Genomic DNA, 26,983 nt, shown 5'->3' with positions numbered 1-26,983 from the left:
TACTTTCGCCTTCCTGTTGTATGGCCTGGGGAGCGTCAAACATTTCCTCCAAAGCCCAGTAGAGGCAGAGCCCTCCCCCTCTGAACAAAAGAGCCCAGAAACCATGACACACACACACACACACACACACACACACACACACACACACACACACACACACACACACACACACACACACACACACACACACACACACACACACACACACACACACACACACACACACACACACACACACACACACAAACACACACAAGCTCACACACACAGCAGCATGAACATTCCCACACACACACACACATCATAACACCGGGCTGGCCAGAGGGTGACAGAGCAGAGCACGCAACACATAGCAATGTTTATTTTTCTACATTGCCGGTCGTCACGGCAACCCGCAGCATTTCTTTTTTCCTCCTCCCCGTCTTTCTTTTTGTCGCTCTTTTCCAACTTTTACGTTTCCTCAAATCCCCCATCTGCTACTCTCGCTCTTTTCATCACCAGATTTTCTTCGCTTCACATCCCTTCAAATGCTTGAATGTCATCTGACAACAATTACAGTGGGATTCTCCTCGATCGCTGGTATTTTGTTTTGAGTAACAATCATGGGGATAGACAGAGAGCAATCAGGACAAAATTTCAAAAAAATAAAAAAGTTCTAGTGAGAAGGAGAACACGGTGTACGGAAAAAGAGAAGAGGGACTCGTGAGAGGCGGCCAGGACAGAATGAGTCGGTGGTGAAGCGGTGGAGGAAGACCTGGAGTTCAACAGCGTTTAAGAATTACTTCTTTGGGTTTGTTCCTGTATACAAAGAGGAGTTGGGGTTAGCCACAGAAGAGGACAGAATGAATCCTCCAAGCAGGAAAGTTTTATGTAAAAAAGTAAGTACTTGCGTAACATTGGACAAAAATGTTCTGAAAAAATGACTTGGTTGGGCCTCGTTTGCATTTTCTTTTTTTTCTTTTCAACCAGACATTGAAACTGAGGAAAAGCCACAGAAAACGAGTCGATTCTGAATAAAGAACTGGAAATGAGGAAGGAAAGAGTGCAAGACGTTCATGCAAAGCAGCGAAGGGGTCACATGAGATCACCCGCAAAAGACTTGGTGTTTTTTTTCAAATCCTAAATCCTAAATTAACACTCAATACAGTAGGTGAATAAAAAACACTGCCAGAGTTCCTTGCACTCTAGGGGAAGATCCCTTCTTCACTTGTTGGTTTTGCATGTCTCCAGGTACTTCCACCTCCTCCATCCATCCTAAAGTTGCATTTTCTTCTGTTTCCATGGAGACGGAGTGGGAGTGTTTTCAAAAACTTGTGTTTTTTCCCCCCCGTTTCCACAGAGACGGAGCATTTCCAAAAAGTTCCACCTTGGGGGCCATTTGCATGTTTGGCGGCTCTGAGCACCGTTGTGGTGCAAACAGACGCCCAGAACTCAAGGAAAGTTTTTCGTTTTCACTTGAACATGCACCAAAATGATTAAAAGCATCTTTTTGGAGGTGAGGAAACTGGATCACAACACACCCAGCGATAACATGCAAACTCCACACAACAATCCCCCCCAAAGCTGGAACTCAAACTAGTTACAAATACTGAAGATTTACCAACAGAGTAACATTCTTAACAATTTCTATTCATGTTGGTTCAGCCCAGAATTGAACCAAAGTGGTTAACTGTTGACTCGAGTCTGTCAGAGAGCAGGTTGTAAAAGGTGTAACGGAGCTTCAGACCGCCTTCTGGCTCACTGACAGAACATATTGAGCCTAGTAAAAGCACAGCAGGGGGTTCGGGGGCTCGCAAAGCGAGACAGCAGGAGCTTCCTCTCAGACTGAGGCCCGTTAAAAGTGTCCCTCAAGAGTTAATTCGACACAAGCTTCAATTAAAGTGGGAAACAATGACAGTGGACACTCTGACGCTGCCTTCAAAGGCACTACTGTTTGTGTGCCACCTGATTGAGCTTAAATGTTGAATTTAAATATCCGTGCAAAGCTTCTGCTCTCTTTAATTACTACTTGACAGACATAATTCTCCGTCTTGCTCAGCAGAGCTTCACATAACTTGTATGAATGGAATCAGTCACATCACAATGTACATTCACATACAGTATATCGGGACTTGTAAGGGGAGGGGGCTATATTTATATTACTATCTTCATCTCTTGTCATGCTGAAACTCTGAAACTTTTTTAATGGCAACTCTTCTTTCATTTTCCATCCGCGTGGACTTTGTGTTCACATGGCTGCCTTCAAGAGGACATACCCACGTTACCATTCAAAGAATGAAAACAGTCATTCAGTCATGGACCTCTGTAACACTATACCTCTCTGATGATGTTACTATAGGAGGACTGATAACAAACAACTGTGACACAACTCAAAGAGAAGGAATTCAGCATTTGACAATAATCTGGACATTAACACAGACAATTGGCCCCGCAGTCTGCTCGCCAGGTGAGAAAGTAGGTGGAGACACACACATTCTTCACTCAAGGACCAATTTACAGTCAAAGTCGAAGTGGATTGTTTTTTTTTGCATTTTAGTTTGAGAAAAGTTTTGCCTTTACATAGCAGCATATTGAAAATGATGTTCGTTTACGCAGAAATGATGAAAACGATGTAGTTAGCATGCCAGGCCATGAGTTGGCACTGTTGGTTGTTTCTGACTACACAGACACATATGTTCACGGTGAATATGATGAAGTCGGATGAATGATGAAGTTTGACTGCTATTCCAGGTGACTCTCCACTCAGTCCCAGGAGAACGCGGACTGGGAGTCATGACACTCTGGAGGCTGCCATCTTTGTTATTGTCACTCTACTAGACTTTTGATATAAAATCTACTCGAAACTGATAAAATCTGTAACCTGAATGCCAGCACTTAAATTAGCTATAGCTGATATTTAAACCTGATTGTGCGTGCGCCACATGATGTAATGCAATAGACCACGGTTTTCTTAATACTAAAGGAAGATATCCAAAGTCTTTTGGTGAAGAGAAGTTACCGCAAAGACAAAGATCACATGAGTGTACTCGCATTTGTTCAGCATGTTGAGAAACCTCCGATGTGATTCCAACTTTTGAAAACAGCTTTAGGGTTGCGAGGGGTCGAATATGATCCCAGCGGATATTACAGACACACCAGCACATGGAGACAATCACTCAAAATCCTCATGGTTGATTTTGCATCATCAGTTCGTCAGAGCGCCCAGAGAAACTCACACACACAGGGAGAACATGCAGGATTGAGTCTTGTCGCTTATACAAGCTGAATTCATCAAAAGAAGATGGATTTTCAGTGTCACAAATCATCAACAGTGCTATTTTGTGGATGTTTTGCAGTCACTGTGTAGTGTAGACACTGGAAAATAACTGCAACTCCCTTATAAACTAACCAATGCGTGACATTTTGAAGACTTCGTCCGGTAATTTGCAGCCTGTGATCGCTAATTCACCGGAAAAAACGTCTGAGTGTGTGAGTGTGTGTGTGGCACTGAGGACAATGTGCACGGGTGTATATCCTCATGTCTGTGTGATGAATATGAACTGCAGTATGTCATTCTTGCGTCAGATTTCCTGTCTCTCCCTCTCTCCCTCTCTCTCTTTCTCCGGTGCACGGACAGAAATGGAAAAGGCGAGTGTTGTCTCCCACACCAACGATTGGAAGGAAAAATAAAGAACAATGGAGAGATGCATGAAGAGGTTTAGAAAATAGAGACTGAAGCAGGAAAGAGGAAAAGAAGAAAAGTTCAACCTGAGCATTGTTTGTGGAAACCTCCGTTGCACTCGAACTCTTCCGAGGGAATTGAGACCCAAAAGGGAGACAGACAGACTGAGAAGAGAGACGTTAAGAAAACCAGACAGTTTTAGAGAGACTGGGGGGCTCAGACAGAAAAAGGAAAAGCCAAAAGAAAGGAGGAGGAGGAGGAGGAGGAGGAGGAGGAGGCTGACCGGTGGGATAGATCGATGGGAAACCAGAGCAGCAGAGACCATGATGGAAACCAGATGCAGACGAAGGACAGAGAGAGGGAGCGAGAGGAAGAGAACGGAGGGGTGACGAGGGGAAAGGATGCCGACGGGGAAGGAGGGAACAAAGAGGGAGAAGGAAGGTGAAGAAGGTTGAGAAAAGGGGGGAGACAGACAAAGGGGAAATGATGAAGAAAGAAAGAAAGAAAGAAAGAAAGAAAGAAAGAAAGACTTGACTTGAAAAACCCTTTATTCAAAAAACACAAAAAATCAATAATTTACATGCTTATCCTCCTCACAAAAGAGAACAAACACAGTGTGGAACCACAAGCAGGTCACACACTGTCAGCTATAAAGTCAACACAAGATCACATACAATATTAAAAGTTCACGATAAGACAGTCCCCCTCACCAAGGGAGCACAGGACCTGCCTGATACCCCACACTGAAATAAAACCAGTCACATTCTTTGTAAGTTTATAAAAACTGTGTTCCACTCTCAGGCGAGCTGCGATCAGACCTTTAAAAACATGCAGAGGATCAGTAAAACCGTCACCTGAAACCTGGTTCCTCCTGCTTCGCCAAATCCCAAGTTTTGCACATGCAAAGATAAAATTCAATAAGACCAATGTTGCCTTTTTTTGTTTTGTGTACTTGGGACCAAAAATAAAAAGGGGGACAGAAAAAACCTCTCCCAGAGCCTCCACCAGCCTTCGTAGAAGCCTGTAAAGGCCAGTCAGCCTGGGACAGGACACCACTAGATGTTCTAAGGTTTCCGGCTCTGAACAAACAGAGCAGTTCTCCCCAGTGCTTGGGTCAAGGCGGGCTCTGTATCTGTTCGTAGCTACAGCTCCATGTATTACCCTCCACTGGAGGTCACCCATCCGCTTTTCCACGGGGGGTTTGTACAGGACCCGCCAGCTCCCCTTAGGGGACGAATCACCACCAAACAAACCAGTCCACCTCGACTCACTCACTCCAGCCAGCGACTGCAGATTCAGGACCTTCACACAGCTGCTGTACAACTCCTTCCCAGGGCAGGATTGGAAGAGGCCCAGTCTTGGTGTTTTAATAGTCAGTAGTTTCCCCTCCTCCTCCTCCCATTCTCCCACAGCAGGACGAACCTTCAGGGAGGGGAAAGCATAATCTTCTCCTCTACTCCACTGGTCTGCATGATATTTATCCTGCGCAAAGGAGCGAAGAGGAGCAGGAAGCGACTGCCACACCTCTTCCACCAGATGCTGGACCACTCTGCTGGACCGGACCCCCATCATCTCTGTTAGCTGCTGTGTGTCTGTCCGAGCTAGATGGCCCACCTTTGTGATCCCTGCGTCAGTGAGCTGGCTTCTCAAAGTGGCTGAGGAGAAGGCCGCGGTGGAGATCAGGCAGTTGTGGAGCAGAGGTTCTTCAAAGACCCACAGCCCAGGCTTGGCGTCCGGACGGGAGATGTCCAGTGTCCTCCATGCCTCCATCATTGATGTGTAGAAGGGAGTCAGCCCCGACAGGTCACCCTGAGATGTTTGTGTCAGAAATAATTGTTTGTCCAGTCCGAGTCTCCCAGCCTTCCTGAGTAGCAGCTGTGCAAGTGGCGTCCAGACAGAAGAGCCATAGAGCAGTCTCTGTAAAGCCTGCAGTCTGAAGGCCATAGTTCTGGAGACGGTGTCTATGAGGCCCTGCCCCCCCTCTGCCAAAGGGAGATACAGGACCGACGCTCGCACCCAGTGCCGGCCAGACCAAAAAAAGTCCACCAGAACTCTCTGCACTCTTTCCAGGAGGCCTGGTGGAGGGACCAGGACTTTGAGTTTGTGCCACAGAGCCGAGGCGACCAGATTGTTGGTTATAAGAGTTCGTCCCCTGTAGGACAGCTGTGGTAGCACCCATTTCCATTTAGACAACCTGGCCCGCACCTGATCCAGCACCCCCTCCCAGTTCTGCTTCTCTCTGTCCTCATTTCCCAACCACAGACCCAAGGCTTTTATGCCTGTGGTCCCCCACTTGAGACGTCCAGGGAGGTCAGGAGTGTCCTCAGGACTCCAGCGTCCCACCAAACACGCCTCACTTTTCTCCCAGTTCACCCTGGCTGAAGAGGCTTTCTCATACAGGGCTAAACTGTCCTGCAACGCCAGCACGTCTTCTTGTCCCTCAACAAAAACATTTATGTCGTCCGCGTAAGCCGACACAACCACCTTGGACTCAGCAGCTGGCGTTGGCAAACACAGACCCGTCAGCCGGTTCCTCAGTCTGCACAGTAGTGGCTCAATAGCCATACTGTACAGCTGGCCTGATATAGGACAACCCTGCCGGATGCCTCTACGGACAGCTACAGGACAGCTCAGCCCTCCCCCCACCTTAACCACACATGATGCCTGACTGTACAACAACTTAATCCATGACACAAACGTTTTTCCAACACCAAAAGCCTGCAGTGTCGAAAACAAAAAAGAGTGATCAACACGATCAAAGGCCTTCTCTTGATCAATAGAAATAATGGCAGTGTTCAGGTTATACAGTTTACAGCACTCAAAAATGTCTCTCATTAAAAACAAATTATCATGTATTGACCTGTCGGGGACACAGTAAGATTGTTCTCTGCCAATTAAAAGGTCAACAAAAACTTTTAGTTTGTTTGACAGAGCTTTTGATAATATTTTATAGTCTGTGCATAAAAGAGCGACAGGTCTCCAGTTCTTAAGCAGGGTCACATCCCCCTTCTTAGGCAGCAGGGAGATCACCGCACGGCGACAGGAAGCAGGAAGGGTCCCATTCTTGAAAGAGTCTCTATAAACGTCCAACAGGTCACCTCCGAGCAGGCTCCAGAAATGTTTATAGAACTCTGGGGGGAGTCCATCAAGGCCTGGAGACTTCCCAGAGGCCATCTGCGACACTGCAGCACTCAGTTCCTCCAAAGAGAGGTCTGAGCTCAGGACGAGACGGTCCTCTGGACTCAGCTGGGGGAGATCTTGCAGCAGCTCAGCAGCAGCATCCCCATCACAGTCCTCCGCTCCAAACAGGTCTGCGTAGAAGGCCACAGCATGCCTCCTCATCTCAGCTGGGTCAGAGGTCAGCCGCCCATCCGGCAGCCGGAGACACACCATCTGCCTCCGCTGAGCCTCCGATCTCTCCAAAGAAAAGAAGAAGGAGGTAGGAGCATCCATGTCCCTTAGCGTTCTGAGCCTGGCTCGGACCAAGGCTCCTTTTGCCCTCTCCTGAAGAAAAGCCTTCAGCTGGTGCTGCTTGGAGAGCAGCGAACCAGTGTCAGAATCAGAACCACTCTGTAGTCCACTGATTTCCGCTTCCAACTCTTCAACAGCCCTCCGAATCTTAGCTGTGGAGAAGGAGGTGTACTGCTGGCAGAAACTTCTGATCTGGCCCTTCCCCACCTCCCACCACTGACTGAGGGAAGAAAAACACCCTTTTTGTGATGCCCAGTACTGCCAGAACCAGTTAAAATTCTCACAAAAATTTAGATCATTTAAAAGTTTAACATTAAAATGCCAAAAAGAGCCTGATTTTCCATTGCCAGATAAAAACAGCTCTGCTAAAACTAAGTGGTGATCCGTAAAACCAACAGGGACAATGGGGCAGTTTGCAACACGAGTGACAAAAGAGGCCGACATGTAAAATCTATCCAGCCTGGCTGCGCTGATTTGACCATCCACCACCTTGACCCATGTGAATTGTATATCAGAGGAGTGTTTATTCCTCCACACATCCACCAGGTCAGCCTCCGTCACCAACTGAGAGAGGAAACGGGAGGATTGAAGGTGGGGTTCTGCTCCTGTCCTGTCCACACTGTCATCCGGACAACAGTTCCAGTCTCCTCCCATCACTACAATCTCACCACGACTAACGTTTTCTACTACGGCCTTCAATTTCTTAAAAAGAGCCAGACGCTCTGCACCACCATTTGGTGCATACACATTAATGAGGCAAAAACTGAGATCATGAATTTTCGCTGTGACTACTAAAATTCTGCCGTTTTCTATTTCTGAACTTGATAAAATCTTAACATTAAGATTAGGAGAAAAACAGATGGCAACTCCAGCACTAAGATTAGAGCCATGGCTCATTACATGCTGGCCTTTCCACCACAAACCCCAGTCTGTTTCCATCAGGGCGTCACTGTGAGTCTCCTGCAAAAACACTACATCTATCTTTTTCTGTCTGATTGTCTCCATCACCAAACCCCTTTTGTGTGCGCTTCTACCCCCATTCATATTTAGAGAGGCGACCGTCAGAGCCATCAAAGGAGGAGAGGAAGACATAGAACAGACAAAGAGAACCAACAGATAGAGAGACACCCCGTGAAGTATGATCATTGTCAAATTATTTCGATAATTTCATCTTTTTGGCCCTTTTTCGGCCCCTTAGAGACCTTTTAACTGTAGTAACATGTTTTTTTAGACGATAGCGCTTTTTCTCATCCAGTACTTCTGTGCTGACCGATTTTTGAAGCGCGCTGACCGTCCGGATGAACTTCTCTGCGTTAGGGAAATAACTCCCCACATCAACTGGCCGGCCAAAGGAATCCTCCAGGAACTCATTGATTTCATCCACCGAATAAATATCGGTATTTTGAGAGGCACTGCCTACAAGCGATGTAGTATCCGAGTCAATCTCCTCCTCTGAGTCCAGTTGTCCAGCCACTGGAGCAGCCTGCTGCTCTGCTGCCTGACCATTCAGGGTCTGCAGTGCCTCCGCCATCTCAACACACTGCTCCATATCAGTCCTCACCTGTACATCAGTCACCTGTTCATCGGCACCAGCCTTAGCTTTTTCTAGTTCTTCATTTTTTTCCACACTGTCAGTTTTGTTGTCATCCTCTTCCCTCACCACCGTTATCTCCTTCACTACCTCTGCCATTCTCTCATTCTGCACCAACTTAGGTTCAGAGACACCAGAGTCAGTAGCAGCAGAACCTTGAGGACCCCACGCGCCCGCGGGGGCGGGTGCGGGGCCGGCAGGGCGACCCGCCGCCCCGGAACCTCCCGGAGCCGCGGGGGCCCCCGCCACTCCGGAGCCCCCAGCCGCGACCGCGGATCCGCCCGTGCATTCCGCCGGCGCGGCCTCAGCGCCCGGCTCTCCGCTGTCAGTGCTGCCGTTTCTCGCAGCGTTTTGCTTCCGCGGACAGGCGATCATTTTGTGGCCCAGCTCTCCACACTCAAAACATTTAAAATTCCCAGAGTTTGCATAAACCATATACACACCCTCCTCATGTTTCACCCGGAAAGACACATCCAGTGTCTGAGTCGGAGAGTCCAGGAACATGAAGACCTGCCTCCGCAGAGACTGGACATGCTTCAGTTTCGCGTCCTTGCAGCCCAGACCAACAGTACGGAACCCACTTGCAAACTTACCGAACCTCCTCAGTTCTCGTTCCAGAGCCTCGTTCGAAATGAACGGAGGAACACCGGACACGGTGATCCGCGTGGACGGTACAGCCAGTGGTGACACCTGGATGAACTCATCGTTGATCACAACTCCGCTTTCAATTAAATCCGCCACAAACTTTGGGTCCTTAAAAAAGACCACCACTGCCTTATTCATGCGGGATGCGTAGGTGATGCTCTCAAATCCGACCTTCTCCCCAACCACCTGCAGCACCTGCTCCACGGTGGAGCGGGGCTGAGGCACCAACCGAACTCCATGTCTCAGAGACACGGGAGTCGTCTCGGAGGACGCCATCCCGGCCACGAGACACGGAAAAACACACAAAAACACCAGCAAACTAAGTTTAAACTCCACTAACAACACATAAAGGGATCATACAAAAACACACAGTCAGAAAAAGAAAAACACAAACAAGCAAACACGTTTGTTTTCAGCAACAATTCGCTCTCAACTCGCTCTCTCTCAAACACACGTCCACACGTGACAGAAAGAAAGAAAGAAAGAAAGAAAAAAAGAAAGAAAAAAAAAAGGGAGAGGCCTGACAGTGATTTCCTCTCTTAAATCAGCGTCTATGATCTAACCCGACATGCAGTGGGTCAAACGGCTTCCTGGGATTCTCTACACTGTTATGGATGTTCTGCATAGAGCCAATGCAGGTTTAACATACGCTGGGAACTGTCCACATTTAGATCTGCGTCGTTTCAAACCTGCACAATGAGGAAAACGGGGGGATTATTTTAGCAGTTTGTCACAGGAGGCTAAATGCGGCGGGTCTTCCTCTGGGAAACGCTGCTCTTGTTATCCGTGCATCTTTGCACCAGTCTGCGCAGCTTGTTTTCGGTTCACAGGGCAGATATGTGCCAAGAGTTCACGTTTGGTGAACTTTGACCCCTGCTGACCTTTAAGCGAACACGGCCGGTCGCTTGCAGACGGCGGCTGGAACTGAAAATATGGATGGAAAACTTCTTCTGTTTGAAAGTTTCCACAACAGTGCGCTGACAAAGAGAAGGGGTTTCCACGCCAGACTAAAACAACAGTTGCTTTCATCACAACTGAAGTGTTGTAACGGCGGAGGCGTCATTCAGCACAGTGAACCCTAGAGGAGCAGAGTGGAGAATACTTCACAGGTCAATGCAAAGGAAGACTACCTTAAGGCCTCGGTTACACATTTTCACGTCCAAATTGAAAACTTTGGTCGTGTTTTGAGTGTCTGTTTATGTGACAACACAACTCAGAGCAACTCAAAACACAACTAGTGTAAAATGGCTCCCATGGTGGAACTTTCTGAAAAATACTTATTCTGCACATGCTGAGTAGATGTACAATAACATCAATGTTTTCCTCCAGAGTGTCATGACTCCCAGTCCATAATCTCCTGGGATTTGGTAGTTTTAAAGTTGACAGTCACTGTAATAACAATCCAACTTCATTGTCTGTCCATACGAATGTCCCTGTACTCCCATTGTTGATGTTTCTAGCGTATTGCTTTCTGCGTCATGTTTGTGCTTTCATTGCAAACACAAGCAACAGCACCAATGTTTTTTTGCTTCAGAGAAGTTTCGCGTTTACACGACGACGTTTACATTCGAAACCTTGTCATGTAAACCGGGAACTAGAAACAGGAAGGCATGGGATAAGATCTGCTTTTAATCTGACATTGTCCAAAAATATGGCGATGATGATCAAATATTACGGAGAGTTGTGAACAAATGAATTTAATCAAAAGTGAAGGAAGGTGGAGTGGTTAGCACTGTTGCCACATGTCGGGACTTTTGACAGTTCAATCCCATTCAGCAATGTGGAGTTTACTTGTTTTCCTCGTGGCCCCAAGTTCTTCCTTCCTCTCACATGACCAAGAAATGCTTGTAAGGTTAATGAGTGACTCTGAACTGAAGGTTGCACCCTGAAGACTTATTGCAGAATGGACATTTTGGAGGCAAGTTAATGGTAAAACTTTAGGCACGGGGCTAAAGCCATCGGTTGATCAGATCTAGATTCAGACGTTTTTTTCCTTTCCACCGTCACTGATGTGCTCATGTGGATTAGTTGCAGAATGTCGATGCTGACACGAGTTAACGGCACTGCCACCCCTCCGTCACGTGGCCAACGCAGACGTTTACCCCCGCTCACACTCAGAGTTTTGGATTGTGATTCATGACTTTGTTATGACAATCGCTTGTGTTACCCACCGACCCGAACCAGGGTTTGAATCTCTCCCCACAATCTGTCTGTCGGTTCTTTCCTTTTCTCTCTTTTTATCCCCAAACCCCAACGGGAACAGTAGAAAGTCTCCACCGTTGCGTCTGGTTCTGCAGATTTCCACCACCTGCTTGTTCGTGTAGAATTGTTGTGTTTGTCTCTGTGAAAGTGCCTTGAGATGACTTCAAACCTGAGAGCGCCCAGGGAGAACATGCAACTTCAGAGCCCAGGTACTGTTGTCTACACCAGGGACTAAAGAAGTATCGTGGTAGCTATTAAAAACCAGAATAACAATCTGAAAATCATAGAAATCAATCCAAATCAAAGAAACAATCCATCTATCTTTAAATTGAAAACCAACTGGTGACATTTCCTACTACCCTACATTCCTCCAACTACTCCATCGCTTTAATGTTGGTCTGAATGTGCTATTATAAAGCTTGAAGATTAAGCTCATACTGATATCATGGATATAGGGCAAAAATGCAAGAAGGAAGTTCTGGAGCTGCATGTATGCTAAATTTTAAAAAAAGCGTTTGAACAGCCACAGGCACTAAAAAGTCACAGTCCTCCATCTGTGGGCTCTCCGGACAATCACAGGAAACTCTGATGAAAAAAGATTCCTGTGATTGACAATGTGATTCTGATCCCGTCTGGCCGCGCAGGGCTATCTCCACCTGACCCGCACGCTTAAACAAACACAGAAATAGTTTGCACTCACTTTCACCAGACTTTTTTCTTCTTTAGGTAGCCAGGCTTAAGGACTGGAACATCCTTTTAGTTTGAAAAGCCAGCGGCTGCCAGGCGGAGGGAATGGAAATACCCTCCCTGCCACACCACTCCTGGCAAGAGTGAGTGCATGTGTGTGACTGCGTGCCCTGTGTACGCCTGCATAACTGTTTGCTGATGCGTTTTAGCACCTACGTGCATGCGCTGAATGTGCACAATCATCTCTCTTGTGTCGGGTTTTCAGAACAGTTGTTGGACGGGTTGTTTGTCCGGCTCATCGACCTCACATGGCTCTGCGAAAGAGTTAAATTAACCCTCACGGAAGGAGTGTTAACAGGAGGCAGATATAGCTCTCATAACTTCACTGTGACCCGACATCTGTTACAGTTTTCCACTTTAAACTTTCCCAAACTGGGTATACTGTGGACAGAGAAGCTCTGCAGCACATGTTTCGGCCTCCGCCTGAAAGTCCAAGCCATCTCTTGTTCCCCGTTCTTTTTCTTTCCCCCCCCCCCCCCCCCTTCCCTTTTCTCCCGGGTCCAATGTGGAAAATGCGGCATCACCGAAACCACCAGCACCGCCGTCCAAGTCTCCTAAAATAAAATAAAAAAAACAACCCTCCGCTCCTCTTTTATTCTGCCCTTTCCCTCTCCAGCTCTTTCTGTTTTTCTCTCCCTCACTCTGCCAAACTGCTCCACCCATCACACAAGTGGGAATATGATCTTTTTCTGTGTTCGTTTTGGTTTTTCCAGCCGATTCAAACGATGTCCGCGTACTTTTCCAAGTGTCAGCCGTCTCCCGCGCTCCCTGCCTCCGAGTGTCGACGATCAGACCGTGAGTGGGATGGGATTGTAAACAAATTCCCAGAAGATGCAGCAGAGGAGGTGTTGAGACATCACTTATTCCTCGGTCGTAACCATGTCAATATAAATAGTTTGCTTTATAATCTTTGCAACTTGGGATCTGCTCAGTAAACTAAATTACATGCATTTGGATTGAAGAGAGATACATTAGAGCTGTGCATGTTAGGGTAAGTCTTCATCACGTAACATTACTGATCCAGTAGTGTGGACATCCATCATGCAGACAACAAAGAAAATATGTGCGTCTTGTATTGCAACCACGATCCTTAACAATGAACCCAACAGCCTGTTTCATTCCCCTTTTACAAATAAGGAGGGAGCATACATTTGTGGGAATGTGGCTCCAAATCTCCTTCTGGCGATGCATGTTGACGCGTGTTTGCTGGATTCACTCGCACATCTAGAACAAATAAATCTTTTAGTATGTGCTGGTGTGTGCTATGTTCACAACAAAATGAAACTTCATCCATTTCCCATGCTTTTGATCCAAATACGACAGTCGCATGCACACCTATAGAGGTCACCATTTAACCTCAGACGCACAGAGAGAACATGCAAACTCCACATAGATCGGATTCGAACTGGGGCTCTTTTCATGTGAGAAGTAGGTGCAAACCACTATACTATTAATGACAAACAAACTGGAAAAAAAAATGCTCAGACTCAGCACTCGGTGCTGTTTACGCACGGAGAAAATGTGCGTAAAAGTGATCCATAAAACAACTTCTTTAATAGAATTCAAAAGTCAGCAAACAAGCACGCTTATAGCAGTTTATATTTACTGCAAACTACCCCAACCCCCGCCTTCACGGTAATAAAAGCTACATTTGTGGAGAAAATTCCCATGAAGAGCGGGGACTTACCATGACTTCGGTGAGGAATTCCTACATAGTCCTCGGCTGCTCTGCTGGCGTCGCTTCCTGAGCGCAAATCCCTGCGAAACTTCTCATCAGACAGCCTCCATCGTCTTCTGTGATCTGATTTCTGTCCCCGAGTCCAGTGTTTGGTGGAAGTTTTTCAGAGAAAACTGCGAAAACACTGCGATCCCCTCTTCTTCTTCCTCCCCTCCCTCCTCTCTCTCTCTCTCTCTCTCTCTCTCTCTCTCTCTCTCTCTCTCTCCTGTGCGTTTTCCCAGCATGGGAATCTCTCTCTCTCTCTCTCTCTCTCTCTCTCTCTCTCTCTCTCTCTCTCTCTCTCTCTCTCTCTCTCTCCTCCCCCTCTCACCTAACAAGAGCACTACAGTTCCCCCTCGGAACGCACTCAAACTTTCCGTTTTTTTCCTCCATTCAGAGCATCTTAAATGAATAGACAATGAAAAACCGTTACCCCACCCAAAAAGGAACTGCAAAAAAATAAAATAAATAAGTAAATAAAAAGTGGGGGGAAAAAAACCTCTAATGTTTTATTTGTTTGAGTTTCTGGCTAAATTACGCGTGGTTTATTCCAAGAGGAGGGATTATAAGATCTAAGCAGAGAGAGAGAGAGAGAGAGAGAGAGAGAGAGAGAGAGAGAGAGAGAGAGAGAGAGCGAGGACTGAAAACTAAACTACTCTTAACATTGCTTCAATTGTACTCAGTTCAGGGGCGGATCCAGAGACTCTATTGGTGGTGATGGTGGGTAAATGTCACTCAATTAAAAAAATTAAGAAGTAAATATAAATGGATTGAAAATAATGCATGTTTTATAATGTCTAAATAAATATTCCAACAAAGCCAACATATGCAAATTACAATAAAATTCAAATTCAATATTATTTCTTTAGCAACAAATACAACACAGTCACTCTACAGAGAGAAAAAAACAACAACAATTCCACATGAGCAAGCAGAGGAGGCGGTGGAAAGGAAAAACTCTTTTAACAAGAAGAATCCTGCAGAATCAAACTGTGAGGTGGAGACTTTCTGCAGAATCAGACCACAAACTTCCACTGTCAGAGATCCTGCAAGCAGTGATTACAAACAAAAGAGGAATATAAATACAGTATTTAGTAATAGTACATATCATCTTTTTACCTGGTAAAGTGTGATTACGTACTAGAGGCTACCAGCAGCTTTAGTTTACCAAATCCAGAGAGAATCCTTTTACCGCCATGCTTCTGTCATTCTCCTCAATCAAATTAACGTCATCACCACAGGTCTTCGCCACACGTTTTATCATCACTACAGTGCGAGCCATTGTTTACAGTCAACCTGTGGCTTCCGCAGATCTTTCAGACAAGGCTTTCCTTTCACAACATCTACCACATGTAATCGGTACGACACACTCTTGTCAACGAAGATAAGCGGCAGTTTGAATAAACTTTAGTCTTGCAATTTGACCACCGATGTACTGTGTATAGTTGTAAAGCCGGTGAAAGCATTCCTACTAAGAATTGGTGAAATATTCATGCTTTTGTTCATATTTACACTTTCCAACAAACGTATGAATAAATACATGACGTATGACGATTATAGTTCACATCCTGAAACTTAAAATTGGCTTAAATAACTTTCAAGTGTGTTTTTTTGTTGTTGTTTTTTAATGTGTGTGTTCACCTTTGGTTACACTATTCACTTCAGTATCAAAGAGAGTCATAACAACTACTTCTGATATTTTCTAAAGACGGTTCATTCTATTCTTACGACAACACAGTCATGAAAACATGCTGTTATACACAACAATCTTTTGTTTTACCTTTCCAACCGTGCACACAATTAGGGCTCTTAAAAAGAAACTAAACATTTGTACACTTTAATGGTCCCCGAACTAAAGTGTGCACACAGGTGGGTATGATTTAAACTTGGAATATACATCTCATCATTTGTGGGATTGTACGTTTTCATGGTTTGTCATGCAGCACTGACTATAAAGTTAATTAAAGGTAATTAAATGTAATTTGATCACCTCGCTCTACTCGGATGCAATATCCATTCATGAGCTCTCCAGTTTGTTTAATAAGTGTGGAGGTGTGCCACCATGTTATTCTGGGCTTTACTTTACCCAAACATAAGGTATTTGGAAATATAATCTGGATGAAGCAGCAGGTTTTCCGGCTCCTGTTGGGATGACTCACACTGTTTTGTTTTGTTTTTGTTTTGTTTTTATGGCTTTATTTCTCCAAACATGGTGCCACACTGGTAGGCCACAGCTAAATGTATCCTGGAACGTTTGTGTTCATACCACTGTAGTAAACTGGACACTTTGGGTCCTCTGCTGCTGCAGTCAGACACCGCCATCTAGTGTGTGATGTGGAACATCATTCAACCCTGTGGATGTGAGTGGATAAAACTCTGTGTGCTATGTGTCAGTGCTTGAAACTGTACCAAGAGTATCTAAAATTAGAGAATTAAAAGTAGGAGGTTACAAATGAATGTGTGCATGGTGGAGTAGTGGTCAGCAGTCCTGTCTCACAGTGAGGAGTGATGGGATCGAGTCTGGACTGCGGTAAGTTCAGCCAGTGTGTGTGCCGGTTTCCTCCCACAGTAAAAAAAAACATGGATTTCAAGTTGTTTGGTGACTTTACAATGTCATTTATCGTGTTTGCATGAAACTTGATACGTTCTTTGAAGAGTCACTGGAGAATTGTTCAAATAGCCCCAAAATGTAGTCAGATGAAAGAAGGCATACTTTATTAATCCACTTGGGAAGAGTTATACTTTCTGCATATAACCCATCTTACTCATAGTTAACCTTGAGTATACATACTGTCTATAGGAGCTGTGGGCTGCCACATTGCACTGCTCCAGGGAGTTGGTGGGGGTCAAGGTGCCGAAGTACTTTCCACCACACACACAATTTAAATTCACCTAAAGTGCAGCAGCAGGTGGAATAATTCTCAAGAAGAATATGCAAACGACACACAGCAAGCAGACCTGACGTTCTCTCTATTAACCACTATGACGCTATACTGCTATACTGACCCCCATTATCTATTTTTACCTTGATGTGTTTAATAGAGTCGTTATGAAAACCTTACATCACATGTGAGAACAAGAGAAACCAGATGATGTCGGGGTTTAGTTTAAGTACAGCGTGACTCAACGCCGACAAAAGCCACCGGGCCAGAAGGACAAGCAGGACCTGCAGACTCCACAGCAGGTTCACGCCGAACTGTTAAGATGCGTTCAAACATGCAATGCAGTGACAATATTTGTGGGTGGAGTCAGTCGGGGCATTGAGTCTGTGTGGAGCCCCGTTGGCATGACATTGTTAAAACGTTAAAACGTTAAAACACATCGATTTTGTGTTTTCGTTTCAGTAAAGCTTCAGTGTACGTGTCGTGTTTTCTTTTAAGAGAATGCTCCGGTCTGAGTTATACAGTCATTAAAACTCTCCAACCCTCCAAAGAAACTATGGGAAAGAACATGGACGTCCGTGCCTTAAAGCGGCACGGGCTGGGATACCGTCCAGCGCAAGCAGCATGACTCATATCACATCCGGGCCATTTAGCGGAAGTAACATAGGGTAGTGATACAATCCGACCTCAAGTGGTTAACCCGAAATGCACGATGCCCACAAATGTAAACAGTCAGGGCACGCCACATGTGATCTGATCAGCCGACGCACGTTAACGGCAGATGTACACGGGCCCGAGTTGGTTTTCGTAACAAAGCCACTCACACATGCGTGCAGAGAACAATACGCTATAAACATTAACAATGGGAGTACACAGATATTGGTACGGACAGATAATGAAGTTGGATTGTTATCACAGATGACTGTCAAAGTACCAAGTCCCAGGAGAATATGGACTGGGAGTCAAGACACTCTAGAGGCAAACATTGTTCTTATTGTCCATCTACAGTGTACTCTGTGCTATGTGCAGAAGCACTATTTACCATGGGTGTGCATGCACCGTAGCACGGCAATGGAGCCACAGCGTTTTCAAAAAGGTTTCGGTTTTCAGTGGCTCCAAGCATTGCTTTCGTGCAAACTGACACACAAAACATACCAAAAGTTTTGCGTATTCACTTGAAATTATTCCCGTGTGAGTTTCCCCTGGAGTTTTGCATATTTGCACCATGACGTTTCCCAGTTCAAAAGCACAAGTTTGAAACGGACTGGTGAATTTAAATTGGCTGAGGTGTGAATGTGATATTTCAGAGAAAGAGAATTGGGAGGGAAGGGTGGTTTAGTTTACAGAGTGAAGAAATAAATGACAGAGCCACAGGACAAGCAGAACCAGTTATCCCACACCTCTTAACCGTTAGGGTGTGTTTATACATGCTTCCATTTTACTGTCAGCTGTGATCTCGTCCAGCACAAGCCTCAGGTGGTTTAGAAGATAGATGGATGGATTGTGTCAAAGAATGCAGGCAGTTTTTAGTTAGAAGTTGTGTTTGTTTTTACGTAACGTCATGCCATCTATCGATTAAAGTCATTTTTCCTCCATGCTGATTCACGTCTTTCGTATTAGATTTAATGTACAAACTCATGTTAATCTGGTATTTTGTTTGTCGGCAGACTTTTTTGCAGTTTTTTTTTTTCCTGGTGAGGGTACAAATAAATAAATAAATAAATAAATAAATAAATAAATAAACAAATAAATAAATAAATAAATAAATAAATAAATAAATAGATATTGCTTTAGGTGGTTTGCAACAGCATTTCAGTTTTCCCCAAAAATTTGTGACTGAAAAGGTTTTCAACCAAACTGAGTGGGGAAAATAAAGTGTAATGATGAACCGTGAACCAAACTCCTCTTAACAGAATGAAAATATTGTTTGAACCTGAGATTTTACAATAGAATAACTCCAGTTTAATGTTAATCCACAATAACTATGCAAAGGCCATGTCAGAGATGCAAATATTCCCTTTTACACTCAACCCGATAAAAAAAAATAAAATTTAACTCTTCAACTTATAAACTTCTCCCTTTTTTTCTCTAAAGTCTCTAAAATCAAACCTGCAACCTTGTAATCGAAAGACGACCACTCTACCAATCATTCCATAGCCCCCGTGGGGCTGTCCTGGTTGCCACGCCTCGACGGTGTCCCATGAGCTTCAGGTACTGTCCTTTCAGACTGGCCGACTGGAGTGGTGGTCCCTAATTTCAAAAAGGGGGACTGAAGAGTGTGTGGCAGTTATCGGGGTATCACACTTCTTAGCTTCCCTGGGAACAGGGAAGTCTACGGGGAAGTCTATGGAGGAGTACTGGAAAGGAGAGTCCGACCGATAGTGGAAGCTCAGATACAGGATGAACCGTGCGGATTCCATCCTGGCCGTGGACCAAGAACCAGCTTTTCACCCTCTGACAGTTTATCGAGGGAGCATGGCTGTTCTCCAGTCCAGTCTACATGTCTTTTGTGGACTTGGAATAGGCCTACGACTGTGTCCCCTGAGATGTCTTGTGGGAGGTGATTAAGGAGTATGGAGTACTGGAGCTGCTCCTGTGACTGCAAACTATCCGGTCTTTGTATTTCTGGTGTGAGAACTGTGTTCATCAAGTTGGAGTTTTTCAAGGTGGGTTCTGGACTCGAAGGTTGTATCTTGTCACCTCTTTTGTTTGTGACTGTCATGGACAGCCAAGGAAATGAAGGCATCATGTGGGGGGCGGCCCGAGGATGGCATCTCTCGGATAATGCTTATGAATGATCCAGCGTTTACTGGAAGATTACTGCTGAGTGTGAAGAGAATGCGATGCGGATCAGCAGCGCCAAATCTGAGTTCATAGTCCTCTCTTGAAAAAGGATGGCATGCCCTCTCCAGGAAGAGGAGGAGTACCTTACCCAGGTGGAGGAGTACAAGTATCTCAAGGTCTTATTCACCAGTTATACGAGGAGGGACCGCGAGCTCAGCCACAGTTTCAGGCAGGCGGCTGCAGTGATGCAGTCACTGTACCAGACTGTGGTGGTGAAGACGGGGCTGAGCTGTGAATCAAAGCTCTCTATTTACCAGTCGATCTCGTTCTTTCGGTCACGACTGAATGGGATCAAATGAGATTGCAGATACACGCAGCAGAAATGAGTTTTCTCCACAGGGTGGCGGGCGTCACTCTTCGTGATAGAGTGAGGAGCTCAGCCATCGAGGGAGACTCAAAGTCGAGCCGTTCCTCCTGCACATTGAGAGGAGCCAGTTGAGGTGGTTCAGTTAACTGATGAGGATGCCTCCTGGTCGCCGTCCAATAAAGGTTCACCAGGCACGTCCAATTGTCAGCCCGGGACTCATTGGAGAAATGACATCTATGACTTGGTCTGAGAGTGGATCCCCCTGGAGAGCTGGAGGAAGTTGCAGGGGACAAATATGTCGGGGCTTCATTGCTCTCTATACTGATGGATGGATGGATGGATGGATGGATGGATGGATGGATGAATGGATGGATGGATGGATGGATGGATGGATGCCAACTTTCCCACACACTAAATGTACTGTAAACAAACTGCAACTCTTTTTCAACTGTTAAATATTTGTTGTGAAATTCTGTTGCAGAGCACTTACTGCTAAAGTGTGGAATATATTACATAATTTGTTGTTCTTGACATCTTTTGCCTTGACCTAACTGTTTAAGGTGTACTATAAAGTGTACTATATTTGAAAAATGCTTCAACTCCCAATGACCCCATCTTTGCAAAAAGCCAGGGGAAAAAAAGGAAAATACAAAATGCTTGGTATGAGATAAGCATCTTAGCAACACAGTAAATATTTTGAGACAATATATTCACCGCACAAAAAGGACACTTTGTTGAATAACTTTATTTAAAAAAAAATATGGAGTAAAATCTTCATTGTTTCAGAATGCTGTGTGCAAAATTAGCTTTATTAATATTTGGTTTATGTGAAGCATCTCTATGTACCCCTGTCCATTTACTCTTGCACAACTACACATTTAAGAACATCAGCCAGTGATGGCTTCATTGTAGGGTCAAAGCGAAGTAACAACAAAAACAAAAACAAAATACACAATAAAGATTATAAAGTTAAAATGCATGTCTTACAGGGAACAGCATGAATAGGGAAAGCTGTTTCTTTGCTTGTCTTGTGTAAGTGACAAAGACATTAAATTAAGAGGCAAATATTAGATATATTGCACCAAAAAAAGAAAATGCCTGACTTCATTTTTCAGCAGTACACCATTGACTGCTGATATTTACGAAATGATATGAAAGATTATAGAAAAGGTTCAAGTTTTGGCATGTAGATGCTGTTAAAAATCACGTACAGAAATTGTGTCGGCATGTCAGTTGGCCATTTTGGTGATTTTTGGCCTTTTATTTTAACAGCAGCCAAAAAACCTGTAAAATGTAGGTCTTTCCACAATATCTCCTCAGCTGAGTTGATTCAACATTAATCCTACCAATCGTGCTCATACTGGTAAAGTAAACCTCTTTTACGATTTGCGGGAGTTTGAATTCAGTTGGACATGTGTAGAAATAAGAAGGTTATTATTTGTCTATGATGCATGACGGCTTTCATTCTCCTCAGAGCATGGCCAAACCCACGACAACCAAAGTGATGAGCAGAGCTAAAAGGGAGGAAAGAGGAGAACATGAGACATCGCACACTTAACATTTTCCAACGTGAGGCCATTTTTTCATACAACTGGTGAAAAGTAATCTTGTGTCTAATGCTTACATTGCATGAGTGAATAGTGGACAGTAACTCCATGAGCAGTGTTTGCTGGGGAGGCGGTGGTATTGGTAGAGTTGTTACCCGTGTTGGTCACAGTTGCGCCCGCATTAGCAAGGTTTACAATATTGGTTGTGACTCTGGCCGTCGGGGCTCCCAGATCCCCAGAAGCTGTGAAATCAAACAAGGTAGAAAAGATCACAAGAACGTTTCAAGCACATTTCAAACCATTCATGTATTATCTGTGATCGCTCAAGGTACCAATGAAAAACTATTTCATTTTAACTTACAGGGATTGAAAGACCCAGTAATGATCGAGGTTGAGAAGCTTGTTGTTCTTGTCATTCTGGTTGTTATAGATGATGGGATTCTGGCCGAAAAGGTGCACTGGATTGTTCTTCCATTGATTCTTCCCCTCACATTGTTCACATCCAGCTACAAAAAGACCACATGGGAGATGGTGAGTCTTCAAATCTTGGAATTAAATGTAAATGCTGGTGGCTTTGAGTGAGATTTGTCTTGCAGCAGGTCATCAGAACTCACCGGTGTTCTAGTCAACATGCCATTGTTTAACAAAGCGCTGAAGAACCGAACCGAACCGTTGTTGTTTGCGCAGATGTAGGCTGTGTCGTTGCCTCCCTGTAGTGCAAAAGCAGAAATGACAATTCCTCTATGATTTAATTTCAACTTTTAAGTGAACTATATGTGAGGTTGGGTTCATGGTCATTTCTTGGCCAAGACTAGAAGAAATAACTTGACATACCAGCATCGTGTCGAGTGACAGCACGGTACCGAGGAAGCCGTCTGACTCTCCTGAAAGCTCAAATTCAAAGTCTTGACCATTCTGCTGATTGGCAGAAACAAAGAAACATGATCCTGGTGTGGACGGGTCGCAGTCGCTGGGTTCAGACGCACAGAGTCGGCTGGATCCACAACCAGACCTTGAGGGAGCCGCCTACAAGAAAGAGAGTATGGGATACTTTGATTATAGTGAAGTAACTTTACTATTGTATTCTGAATTGTTTGTAGGGTTTTTTATCACTCACTGTAAGATTTTCCACTGTGGTGTTGGCTACAAATGGTGCCATTGTGGGGGTTGTGTTCCCTCCTGTTGTCATGTTCCCTGCTGTCATGTTGCCTCCTGTTGTCATGTTCCCACCTGCTGTCATGTTCCCTCCTGTTGTCATGTTCCCACCTGCTGTCATGTGGCCTCCTGATGTCATGTGGCCTCCTGTTGTCATGTGGCCTCCTGTTGTCATGTGGCCTCCTGTTGTCATGTGGCCTCCTGCTGTCATGTGGCCTCCTGTTGTCATGTGGCCTCCTGTTGTCATGTGGCCTCCTGTTGTCATGTGGCCTCCTGTTGTCATGTTGCCTCCTGTTGTCATGTTCCCTGCTGTCATGTTCCCTCCTGCTGTCATGTTGCCTCCTGCTGTCATGTTCCCTCCTGCTGTCATGTTGCCTCCTGCTGTCATGTTGCCTCCTGTTGTCATGTTGCCTCCTGCTGTCATGTTGCCTCCTGCTGTCATGTTCCCTCCTGTTGTCATGTTCCCTGTTGTCATGTTCCCTGCTGTCATGTTCCCTCCTGTTGTCATGTTGCCTCCTGCTGTCATGTTGCCTCCTGTTGTCATGTTCCCTGCTGTCATGTTCCCTCCTGCTGTCATGTGTCCTCCTGCTGTCATGTTGCCTCCTGCTGTCATGTTCCCTGCTGTCATGTGTCCTCCTGCTGTCATGTTGCCTCCTGTTGTCATGTTCCCTCCTGCTGTCATGTGTCCTCCTGCTGTCATGTTGCCTCCTGCTGTCATGTTGCCTCCTGCTGTCATGTTCCCTGCTGTCATGTTGCCTCCTGTTGTCATGTTCCCTCCTGCTGTCATGTGTCCTCCTGCTGTCATGTTGCCTCCTGCTGTCATGTTCCCTCCTGCTGTCATGTTCCCTGCTGTCATGTGTCCTCCTGCTGTCATGTTGCCTCCTGCTGTCATGTCCCCTGCTGTCATGTTCCCTCCTGCTGTCATGTTCCCTGCTGTCATGTTCCCTCCTGCTGTCATGTTCCCTGATGTCATGTTCCCTGAAGTGGTGTTGGTGATGTTCTGTGCTCCGGTTGATGTGCTGTTTTGACCGTAGGTACCCAGGAACCCCCAGGACAGCATTGCCAACAGGACCGCAAGGACCAGTCTGCTATCCATGTCTAGAGAGATTGAAATCATGGAGTTAATTAAGCTGTAAGTAGCTGTGTAGTGATAGAAAACAATTTGTAATGAGGAAAGAAATGACTGATGTCCAGTATCCAACATGATTTCATGGTAATAAGTCATTCACAAGTGAGTTACTCGGGTTCTAGAGGGAAGGGTTTAAGTTATCAAACTTTCAAATGAACATAAATCCTCCAGGTCTTGATTGTAATCCTTTGATGGGCCTCTGTAGTACCATTGGAGAGGACGGCAAGCTCCTGAATTCAATCATATTTTTTATCTTATTCCTCTGTCCTTAGCTTCAGTCTGGCCTGGTGTACTGTATGTTAAAATGCAGGAATACTCTGCCTCGCAGTCTGCTCAGTTGTGAACAAACAACTTTTTTTCAAACCTTCCATCTCTGTTCATTCTGCTTTGATATGGACAATATTTGTATTCCAGTTTTTATCAGTGTTTGTCCTACTGTCATAAACACTTTTTACATATTGTTTCCATTCCACATGGAATTTAGAGCAACTCAAATATGTCCACTGTGTATGTGTTTTTACTTTATTGTGTCATTAATATTTGATACTTTCATCTCATCAAATGCAGCATTATTAAAAACAACAATGTAAAAGATACAAATAAACAATTTAAAACACTATTGTGAATTAATAATAGATTGGTTGATGTGAGAAAATGTTTGTATTAATTTCGATTTTTGGCATTAGCACAAAACAGTTGGTCCTAAGTTCATCTTCTAGGATATTTTGTAATCGCATTTTTTTTACAAAATGAAAAGAAAGAAAGAAAGAAGGAAAGAAAGAAAGAAAGAAAGAAAGAAAGAAAGAAAGAAATAAAGAAAGAAAGAAAGAAAGAAAGAAATGTTTTCTGTATTGCATAGAATCACAAGTTCTTATCAGTATTTTGAGGAATTCTGTAAGGTCATATAATATTTTTCCCTGATGTTGCTTTTCACGGCACCTTGTGAATAATAATAATAATAATAATAATAATAATAATGTGCCGTGAAAAGCAACAACAAGGAAAAATTATAAATATAATTATAATTATAATAATTAGGGATGTCCCGATCAGATCGGTAGGTATCGGATCGGGGCCGATATTGGTGATTTGTGACTGATCGGGAATCGGCAAATCCAGCCGATCACCCCGCCGATCTAAAAAAATAAAAATACATTTTTTTCACGTCAGCTGCTGTAAAGCAAGCCCCGTTTGCGACCTGCCGTAAACTGCCATTAGCAGCCTAAAGCCATTGAGTGGATAAAATGTCAGTAGTCTGGAGGTATTTTAATGTTGACAACAAAACTAGTCCAGCGGCCAGTTGTACTATTTGCTTCACCACAGTCCCGAGAGGTGGGAACACCAGAGCTTCATTTAACACAACTAATTTGATAAGACATCTAAAAAATAAACATGCGGCGGAATACGCTCAGCAAAGACGATCACCCGTGGAAATAAGACGACGTAATCACCCCGTGATTGTTGTGGTTATTAGGTGACATTGCGGACCGCGGTGGGGCGAGGAGGGGGGAAGAATTGGGTTCTTCTGATTGGTTTTACTGAATACCGTTTATGTTGTAGTTTTTTATAGTTTAAATGTTAGTCAAACTGATTCACTGGGTTTCATTTAAAATTTATTTTTATTTGCCACAAAATCCAGGTGAAGTTGTTTAAGTTATCATAAATAAGAGATACAAGACTGCAGAGTGTAATTGGGTTTTTTTTGTTGTTATGACTGAATAAAGTTTAAATAAGTTCTTAAGTCATTCTGAAAAGAATTTTGATTCAATAAGTGAGTTTAACAATAATTTCTAGCTAAACAAAGCTTCTGCCAATAGTGCTTTTAGCTTCAGACATCTTAGTTGCTCCAAAAATAGACTATTGAGTATATTTGCAATAGCAATGTAAGTATCGGATCGGGAAAGTATCGATATCAACCGGTACTCATTTCTGAAAAATCTGATCGGTATCGGGGGCAACAAAGTGTGATCGGGACATCCCTAGTAATAAGCATAGGATTGCTTTGAATTCCAGTTGGATCAGGCATATGATCACCTTCATATAAAAAGTCATTTAAAAAAGAAATACTACATGCAACCCAATCATTTTAAATAATAAAAACTTACCTATTGATAGTTTCGTCTTTGATCCAAAAATTTAATTGGTTGAAATCCAGACGGAAAAGAGGATGTGTAGTTCCCTCCTTGTGGTTGTGTGCGTAGTTTTACCCCAGGTGAAGCTGTGGTACCTGTTCACTCAGTGTCACTATTTAAACAGAGGGAGGGAAGCTTCAAGGGATCAGAGTCAAGCCACACCTCACTGATGATGGTTCCACAGGATGGGGTGGGCAGACAGGATTTAGGGTGTGTGCAATGGAAACCATGCATGCATCTTGACAAGTCATCGCACATGTAATCAGAGAGTTTCGCTGCCTAATACTCTACTTCCTTGACAATGCCATTCAAGTTGCGTGATCTGCATGAAAGAGACTAGGAAACGGAAGGAATGCAGCACGGTCAACTAAAGGAGTTGTTGTTGTTCTCTGTTTTTTTAGAAGTTGACATCATGAAGGGTTTCGAGAAATTTAGATTTGCTCCTAGTTTGCCCCCAATGATTAGCAAATGGATTTATTTGTGATAAATTGACTAATTTAGTATTTTCTGGTCATTTAAATGTGGACACCCTGTCATCAGGTGGATAAATTCTTTCTAAATATTGCATTAAACACAAAAAAATATTTCTATCGTTTAATAAAATGGCAGGTACATGTGTAGCGTTAATGTGGTCCAGGTGATTTTCCCTCAGTCCTGAACAAGCCACGTATTGTTTAGAGAGACAACACATAAAATCAAAGACATTATGAGCGAGTGTAGCTTTTACAAAACCAACTCTCTCTTAATTATACCCAAGATGGCACAATGAAAGTATTTTTAAAAATTGCCATTTTGAGAAGCATACAGGTTTGACAGTCAGAACAGGAGTGGAAAAACATTTAGCTTTGGACATAAATAGGCAGGACGTCAAACTTTAGAGAAACCCTGAAAATATATTTCAAAGTTATTAAGAGTTCTCAAACACAAAGGAAGCTTAAGGTATTACTTAATCT

General features: G+C 44.2%; 2 protein-coding genes across 3 annotated transcripts in view; both read right to left on the bottom strand.

The window, feature by feature from the left end:
- The window catches only part of arhgef40 (Rho guanine nucleotide exchange factor (GEF) 40), a 52,558-nt gene extending 38,260 nt beyond the window's left edge, over positions 1–14,298 (bottom strand). For both annotated transcript variants that reach the window (XM_080485912.1, XM_080485913.1), the window contains exon 1: positions 14,005–14,298. In XM_080485912.1, coding sequence (XP_080342038.1) covers positions 14,005–14,007 — 3 coding nt within the window. In that variant the 5' untranslated portion in view covers positions 14,008–14,298. The remainder of the gene's footprint in view (positions 1–14,004) is intronic.
- A 6,428-nt stretch (positions 14,299–20,726) lies between these two features.
- Positions 20,727–26,144, bottom strand: LOC308123428 (uncharacterized protein). The gene is made up of 7 exons (XM_080485929.1): positions 26,004–26,144; positions 22,732–23,867; positions 22,449–22,640; positions 22,229–22,324; positions 21,976–22,120; positions 21,692–21,856; positions 20,727–21,581 (listed from the first exon to the last, which is right to left on the bottom strand). The coding sequence occupies exons 2-7, from the start codon at positions 23,863–23,865 to the stop codon at positions 21,538–21,540; spliced, it is 1,776 nt and encodes a 591-aa protein (XP_080342055.1). The 5' UTR covers positions 23,866–23,867; positions 26,004–26,144; the 3' UTR covers positions 20,727–21,537.
- Between the last annotated feature and the right edge of the window lie 839 nt (positions 26,145–26,983).

Source organism: Lipophrys pholis (genome assembly GCF_963383615.2).
Source record: "Lipophrys pholis genome assembly, chromosome: 18".
NCBI classification, from domain to species: Eukaryota; Metazoa; Chordata; class Actinopteri; order Blenniiformes; family Blenniidae; genus Lipophrys; species Lipophrys pholis.
Note: the sequence above shows the minus strand (reverse complement) of the source record. Positions and strands in the feature narration are given on the sequence as shown.